Raw genomic sequence first — 9,559 nt, 5'->3', positions numbered from 1 at the left:
TGTTGTAGATATTTTTTATTAGGTTTATCCTGAAAAATTAACGATTCCATATTGTTATAATTATTATTATTATTATTATTATCTATATTATTGTGTATATTATTATGAATATCTCTTGGTATTATATTTAAATAATTTATCATTTTATTTTTCGTTATAAACCTTTTGAATTTATTTGTTGTTTTATCTGTATATTCCTCAAAATTGAATTTGTAATTTTTTAAATATACACTGATCATATTTAAAAAAGGATACTTATAATTATGTTGATAAAAGATATTTTTTCTTTTATATGAATTATAATTATGATATTTTGCTAGAAATATTTTGTGTGTATTCATAAATGACATTATTTTTATCACATTTAATTTACTTAATAAGAAAAGTATAAAATCATATTCTCTTTTTACAGATACATAATTATTTTTATTATAACATGTATTAATAATTACCATAAATTTTTTTAAATACATTTCTTTTAAATTATCAATAAACATTCCTTCTTTTTTTTTTTTCTTAACACATAAATAAATGAATATCATTTTATTTACAATATTGTTATATACAACTGAATTGTTGTTAATATAAAGTAAATTATGATCATATTTTTGTGCATGTGATAATATATCATCATTATCGTTTTGTATATTATGTATTATATTATAATTATCATTTGAATGTCTCCAATTCTCATTGTTATTATAATTAGAAGAATTATTATTTTTCCTTATTTCATCATCTTTATAAAATGTATTTATAACATTTATATTTTTTTGATTATTATACATTTTATTTATTCTCTGTGATAAGGTTTTATCATTTCTATCACTTCTATTATTTTTTATTTGGATGATTCCTTCTGTTCCTTCTTTTGTTGACACATTTTTATAATTACCATATTCATCATAATCATTCAGAATGTTATTTAAATAAAAGACGATATATAAGATGTGAGTAACAAAAATATATGAATCTTTATATATATGATGATTATTTGTATATTTTTTTTCCCTCACTTGAACCTTTCTTACAAATTTGTTTTTATTATTACAATTTTTAATATCAATTATGAAGTTTTTGTTCTGTATATTTTTAATATATTTTTTTTTCTTTTTATCTGCTAATGGTTCACATGAATTGGTAATATTTTTATTTAATATGTTATTATGTTGATGGTGTATTGTATTATTTTCATTCATTACATTATTATTTTGTTGAACAATGGAAAAATTAATATTTGTTGATCGAGTATATTTATTTGTTCTTTTATTATTTGTTCTTTTATTATTTGTTCTTTTATTATTTGTTCTTTTATTATTTGTTCTTTTATTATTATTATTTTTTTTTTTTTTTTCTAGCCAAAAGACATTATTTTTCATATTACCAATTTGTATATTCAATAAATGTGTCAAGTTTTTATGTATATTGGATATATAAGCAATATTATATAAGTGTAAATTTTGTGGATAGGTATCAAAATCAATAAATGTTTTTTTGCTTATATTATATAATAATATATCATTTTTATTGTATATATTATTTATATCTTTTATATTAATACAATCTAAATATTTTTTAAAAATTTTTGTAAAATTAACAGAATTATTATTTTTTTTCTTATCATATATATTATTATTATTATTATTATTCATTTGAAATGATAATATGTGTGAATTATTGAACCGTTTGGATGTGTCACTGGATTTATATATTTCTTTATTATCACATTTGCTATTGTAATAAATATATAAACAATACTTTTTAAAATATCTGAATAAAGGATTATTTAAATATTTACCATTATAGTAATAATCAAAATTAAACATATTACTATTATTATTATTATGTGATATATCATATTGGTTGTTTTGATTTAATATATTATTATTTGATGAAAAAATGTGAGAAAGTTTTTTGGCTAGTTTGCTTTTTTTGAAATGATTTACAATATAATAATTTGGAAAATATTCACTTACATGTTTAGTTAAATAATTAATATGTTGACTTATACCTCCTTGGAATTTTTTATTTTTTTCATTATTGTCATGTTCTAATAATTTAATAATTTCATAATCATCTGAGAGTTGATCAAAAATATCAGAATCTTGAATACTTGAAGAATTATAACTTGAAGATTTATCATTACTATTATTAAAAAGTTCTTCATCATTAATAGAATGAGAATACAACCTTTGATTACTATTTATTTGTTCATGTTGATAAATACTTATATCATCATTTTGAATATTTTCTTTTTTTTCATCATCCGAAATTATATAATTATTACATGCGTATAAACTTATATTTCCATTCAAAAAATTTTTAATATAATAATTTACATGAAATATATTTAATTTTTTATAAAAATAATGTTTTTCACATATCATATTGGAATGTGTATTATAATCTTCATCTAAGTTATTTACATTTTCATCTAATAAATTATTATCATAATTGTTATAATTATCATAATGATTCATATTAGTGTGGTTTATATCCTTATTGTTTTCTTCATTTTGTTCTTCTTCAATGTATGAATTATATATACATTTTATCATATCGTTTATATGATAACAAATATTTTTCCTTTTTCCTTTTTTTTTTTCATCAACAGCATAATGGTTATCACAATTATTATAAATATTAATATTTTCATTATGATGGTGATTTGTTTTGAACAAATCGTGTGCTTGTGATACACCATACAAATACATAATATCAATTATATTGTCAAAATAACTTTTTTTAATAAAGAGAGATAATTTTTTTTTATAAAATAATGATTTATATAAAAAGTTTGAAAAAATATTATCATAAATAAGTTGTGTAGTTATATAATTAGACAAAACATAAGATGTATCAACTATATAATTTTTCTTTTGTATATATTTTATAACATTTAAGATATCTTTAATTTTGTAATAAAATAAGGACTTCATTATTTCTTTATATAATATAAATACTTCTCCATAATTAATTATTAACAATTTTATTACATTTACAAGTGTTATAAATTTAAAATGAAATATATTCTTTATATATTTAGAATAATAATAATTTATATTACTATAACTACAATTATAAATATTGGTGCAAAAGTAATTTATTATACATCTTGATAAATGTTCATTTGATAATAAAAAAAAGTAATGAACCAGATTTGTTTTAAAATAATGAAATAAATTTTTTTGAATAAACATACATATATTATATTTAAATTTTCCAACCAACATTTGATTTACTACATTCCATATACTTTTTTTATATGGTATAGAATTCGTTTTGTTTTTTAAAAAATGCATTAACTGAAAATTATTTAATTTATACTCTATAAAAGTGTTCTTATCATTTTTGACACATCTTTTTAATGATACAAAATTATTTATCTTATTATAAGGTTGAAGTGTATTATGTGAACTTATTTTTTTTTCATCATCTTCACAATATCTTTTTTTTTTTTTCACCTTGAACTTTATTTTATTATTATTTTTAATAATTTGATTTTTTTTTGAAACTTTACAAGGTTTATTAAAATTGTGATAATGTTTTATATGTTTTATGTGTTGTACGTGTTTTTTTTTATTTATTTTGTTTATTTTTTTATTTATTTTGTTTATTTTTTTGTTTCTTTTTAATTTTTTTTGTGACATGATTAATTGAACCATGATTGTTACAAAGTATATATATACTATCCTTAAGGTATATTTAATTTTAATTCTTTCTAAAAAATAATTTAAATGTTTATTGAAAATAGGTTTATTAAAGTTATTACTATTTTGAGTGCATTTCTTTTGATCATCTTTTATTAGATTATACATATATAAATGTTTATTTTTTATAATATTTTTTTTTTTTTTTTTTTTTTTTTTTGTTTTTTTTTTCTTCTTATTTATTTCATTATCATTATTATAAATATCTACTTGTTTGTGTTTATGAATGATTTCATTTTTTGATAAAGTATTTTTATTTGTAAATATATGATTGTCATTAGAATGTTGATCTGTTAATGGGATTACTATATTTGGTTCATTGTCTTTTAGTTGATTGTCATAAATATAAATTTTTTTTTTTTTATATTCTTCATTTATATTATAATAGTGTAAAACATTATTTGAATAATTATTAAACCTATTTTTATATTTTAAAAAATGACTTAATTTTTTATGTATTAATTGATTTGACTTTGAAAAAAAATTTATGATATCTGAAAAATTTTTATTTATATTATGAATATTTGTAATATGACTTAATAAATCATTTTTTAAAAAAAATATATCATTACAAAATGGGCATAATAAAGATATGTCTCTATTTATTAAAGTGGATGAAATGAATGTATTATATTCAAAATTTTTATCATTATAATATTCATCTTTATCACATTCGTTTTTATCAAATTGTTCTTTATGAAAATTTTCTTTATGAAATTTTTCTTTATGAAAATTTTCTTTTTGATGTGTTTCTTGATCTGTATTATTATAAAGATTATAAAATATGGATACATATTTTCTTAAATTAATTTTTGATAAATTATAAGAATCTTTAAATGTGTTATATTCTTTACATGACTTTATAATTTTGATAAGTTTTACTTTAGATATTTCTTTTTTCAATTTTTTCTTTCTTACTAAATTAATAAATAGTTGTCTAAACTTTCGAGTTAAATATAATTGTTTTGTGTATGTATTATGTAGAATAACAAATTTAAAACTTTTATTTTTAAATTTACATATATTAATAATATCTTGTATTTTGGGTTTTCCTCCTGGTGAGTATTTCAAGCACACATCGTTAAGAAACTTTTTAAACTTTTCAACGCAGAGCTAAAAAATTATTCACATCAAAAATTAAAATAAATGAAAATAAAAAAAAAAATGAAAATGAAAATGAATATTAATTTGATATATATATGTATATATGTATGTATAAATATAAACCCACACAAATGTATTATATATATATATATATATATATTTATTTATTTATTTTTATTTTTATTTTTATTTTTTTGCTTACATATAAATCGTAGTAGTACTGCTCAAAGTTGTTATATGTCATCATGTTGTAATATGCATATTTAATTTTTATAGGTGAAAAAATATTAATGGTTACATTTTTTTTAATATAAATATTTAAATTATTTTTCTTCAAATCTATAAATGAAATATTTAAATCATCATTTTTTGTATTAAATGGAATATCATTATTCGAATTATAAGATACATTTTTCTTTTTATGTTTGATATGTATTAAATTCATATTGTGTAAAAATTTAAGTTTACTATAAATAAAAACAAAAATACATATTTGTTCATTATTTTTTATAACATTCATATCATATTCGGATAATTCATTTTTTTTTTTTTTTTCTTTATTATTATTACATAAGACATTATCATTCATATTTAATTCATACATATTATGATAATTATTTTTTCTTGTTGATAAAAAATTATTAATCATATCCTTTTTATCACAACTAAATAAAGAATAAGAAGTTAAAAATTCAAAAAGGGGTTTAGGTAACTGCTTGAGTTTTTTTTTTTTTTTTTTATTATTATTATTATTATTCAATAGATAATTTTCAATATAATTCAATTTACAACCTATACTTATAATTTTTAGATAATCATCAAGATAAAGATTTTTTACAATATATTTAATTGAGAGAGCATTATAATATATATAATTCATATATTTATTATTTTTATTATATATCTTGTTAATTTGTATATTATTATTTTTACATGTTTGATTTTTTTTTTTCATTTTTTCTTTTAATAATCTTATTAAACATTTATGGAAATATTTATATCTTGCCATTTTTGAAAACATAAACCCGTTAAAATAATTAATACTATATGATAATTCTTGTGTTGTTTTAAAATTTTGAAAAATATTTTTATTATCCTTTGTATATTTATTATTATTTATATTCTTTTCTTTAACATTGAATGCTGATTCGTTCAGAATATCGATATATAATACATTGCAGTGTTCTGAATTATTAGACAACCCCCAGCTACGCTGATTATAATAATAATTATTATTATTGATATTATTGATATTATTGATATTATTAATATTATTAATATTATTGATATTATTTATATTATTATTTATATGTCCTGATAATATTATTTCATTTTCTATTTTATCATCACCCATTTGTAATACTTTACTCTTTTTATAATTTAACGGTTCATTCATTATATCCATATTTTTTCTCTTATTATTAGGGATATCCATATTACCTGTATTGTTCATGTTATTCTCATTCATTTTATTATTATTATTATGATTATGTGATGAATTATCTATTGTTTTATATTCTTTATATTTATTATGATCACATATATTATTTGTAAAGGTAATATTTTGATTCTTAATAATTTGTGTTTCATGATAATTATCATTTATTACATTTGTGTTTGATATTTGCATATTTGTTTGTTCCTTTTTGATATTTTCATTTTGTATAGATGACATATCATAATATTCCATATGTTCCTTATTACTTTTATTGTTTGTATAATATTTATATATAAATTGAATATACTCCTGATGATATTTGATATAAAATTTATTTGCTTCCTGTTCATTTAACACATATGAATCATAAAAAATATATTTTACAACTTTGGTTGAAGGTATTTTATATTTTTTAAAAGATTCATTTATTTTTAAAGAATAATCATAAAGTCTTTGAACAGATTTACGATCAATCATTCTTCCATTATTTTCAATCTTAAGAAATAAATCTTGAATAAATCGAAACGTTACAATTTTTGAACAAATTAAAAAATGACAAAACAAAAACAATCGTTTAATAAATAAATTACTTTTTAATTTTTTCGTATCTTCCATCAAATATTTTATAAAGTTGATATTTTCATCACAATGTTCAACATATTGTATATAATATTTGTTATTATTAAAATCATTTATATTATTTTTTTTTTTTTGGTTCTTTATAATTTTTTCTTTTGTATTTCTTTTTAATAAAAACTTTAAATAATAAAAGAGATGAAAACTACATGTATATAAATCATATTTATCTTCAAAATTTTTAAAATGATCTACATATGATTGAAAGAAATCATAATAATTATCATACGAATCACTGAAATGTTTTTCTTTAGGTATCACATAATTTAATATATCCATGTCAATTTTATTTACACTGTGAATAAAACTTAAAACATTAAGAGATTCATTTAATTTTTTAAAATGTATAGTATTAAAATTATTTTTATTATCTTCATTATTTTGTATATCACATAATTCATTTTTATAAAAATTATCATTATTTGATATATTAATTGAATGATTTAATAATATATATTCTTTATTATTATTTTGCATATTAATATCTGTATAATCTTTTGACTGTATTGTTTTTTCATTTTCATTCACAAAAAAATAATCATCATTGTTATATTTATTATTTTTTATATTATTTATTATTTTATCACTATGTATTATTTCGATTTTACTTTTGTTTTCTTTTTTATTATTATCAAGAGGGATCCCATTATTTTCATGGGTTAAGGGAAGGAGGTGTTTTGTTTTTTGTATATATTCATATATTTTAATATCAAAAAATCGGTACATGAAATTTTTATTTTTTCTTTCTGGTACTTTAATTATAACTTTATTTTTTACTAATCTGTTAAGACAAATGTTTGTTTTTTTCACAGTAAGGAATAAGGAATCTGCAACTTCTTTGGTAGTTATTCCGTTGATTCCTTTGCTGATAATTAAATATTTCATTTTATCAAACATGCAAATATTATTTAAAGAAATGTATTTATTCGTGTAAAAAAAGGAAGAATGGTTGTAATAATAATCATCATCATTATCATCATCATCATCATCATTATTTTTATTTTTATTATTATTATTATCATTATATTTTTCCTCATTGATATAATCCAATGACGAAGAAGAACAACACAGTGTATCTGTTTTATTATTATTTTTTTCTTTACCCTTATGAAGTGGTGAAGCCACATATGCATTCACATTATTATCCACATCAATAAAAGAAACATCTGATTCGATATAATCTTCATTTAATGAACTAGAATAATAATCTGAGTTGCTATTATTTTGGTTTATATTTATATCCATAAAGTTTTTAAATTCTTTAATTTTTACATTACAATTTTGTTTCTTCAACAATATGTTCTCACCATCACCACAATTATTATTATAATATATTTTTTGGTTGTTATTATCATTTATATGTATATCATCATTTATATGTATATCATCATTTATATGTATATCATCATTTATATGTATATCATCATTTATATGTTTATCATCATTTATATGTATATCATCATTTTTGCTATTTTTTTCATCCTCATCATAATTTCCTTTTAAAATATCATCTGGAATATCTTCAAAACCAGAAGTAACAGTAAGACTTTTTTTCTTTCTACTCACACTTTCAATTAGTTCATTGGTATTATATCTATTCAATGTATGCAAGTTATTGATTAGTTTCGAAGTATTCATATTGCCACTTCTAAATAGAAAACCTGTGGAATAATCTTCACACATTAAAAAACAAGATTTATTTATAAACTGTATAATATAATCATAATTATGATAAAACATAAGCAAAAAATTAATTATGTTATCATAATTTATTTTATTTTTATTCTCATAACTTAAATAACAATTTTCATACGTGGAGTGTATTTTAATTTTACACATAATAACTTTTTTATTATTAATTAAAGAATTCAATATACAATTAAAAATACGTAGTGCTTTTCTAACTTGTATAAAATAATAAGGATTATATACAATAAGTAATTTAAAAAATATTAAAGATAATATTTTTTGAGGAATGATAATAAATCTGTTTAAAAGAAATAATATAATTTTATTAATAGACATGACATTTTGTGAGTATAACAAATTTTTTATAAATATAGGTAATAAATTGTAAATAAAAAAAATGTTATAATATAAAACATAAGACGGGTTTAACTTGATAGAATTATTATTTGTTCGATTCATATTATGATGATCATTTTGAAGATACAAACTATTATTATTATTATATAAATGGATATCATTTGTGATATTATTATTACTTGATAAATTATTATTACTTCGGATATTATTACTTGCCATATTATCATATTTATAATCCTTCTTTTCAAGTTGGTTCATTACACCACCTACATTGTTGTCACCCATATGGTAATCCACATTATTTATATTAATACTTATTTTTTTAACCAATAAATATTGAAATAATTCTTGTAAGTGATAATATATAATGCGTGGATCTAAATTTACATATTTTGACAAAGAACTTTGAATTAGGCCATTATATTTTCCAGATATAATATATAATAAAAGAAAGATTTTTTCTTTGGATTCTTTTATTCTTTGATAATAAAAAAGATTATGTTTATTATAAATATATATATTATTTATACATACATAATAATCACAACTATTATTAATAATATCATTTTTATCATTATCATCATATATTCTTACATTGTTATCATTATTATATTCATCAAATGAT

At 17.7% G+C, this 9,559-nt stretch overlaps 1 protein-coding gene across 1 annotated transcript in view; it reads right to left on the bottom strand.

Moving 5' to 3' along the window:
* Positions 1 to 9,559, bottom strand: part of PGSY75_0403400 (hypothetical protein) — a gene marked incomplete at both ends in the record, with an annotated part of 9,816 nt that continues 257 nt past the window's right edge. The window contains 2 exons of the mRNA XM_018784099.1: positions 1 to 4,823; positions 5,017 to 9,559. The exon at positions 5,017 to 9,559 is cut by the window's right edge and continues 257 nt beyond it. Coding sequence (XP_018643261.1) covers positions 1 to 4,823; positions 5,017 to 9,559 — 9,366 coding nt within the window. The remainder of the gene's footprint in view (positions 4,824 to 5,016) is intronic.

The sequence above is a fragment of the Plasmodium gaboni genome, chromosome 4 (genome assembly GCF_001602025.1).
Source record: "Plasmodium gaboni strain SY75 chromosome 4, whole genome shotgun sequence".
Classification (NCBI taxonomy): domain Eukaryota; phylum Apicomplexa; class Aconoidasida; order Haemosporida; family Plasmodiidae; genus Plasmodium; species Plasmodium gaboni.
This window is presented reverse-complemented; position numbering and strand designations above follow the sequence as displayed.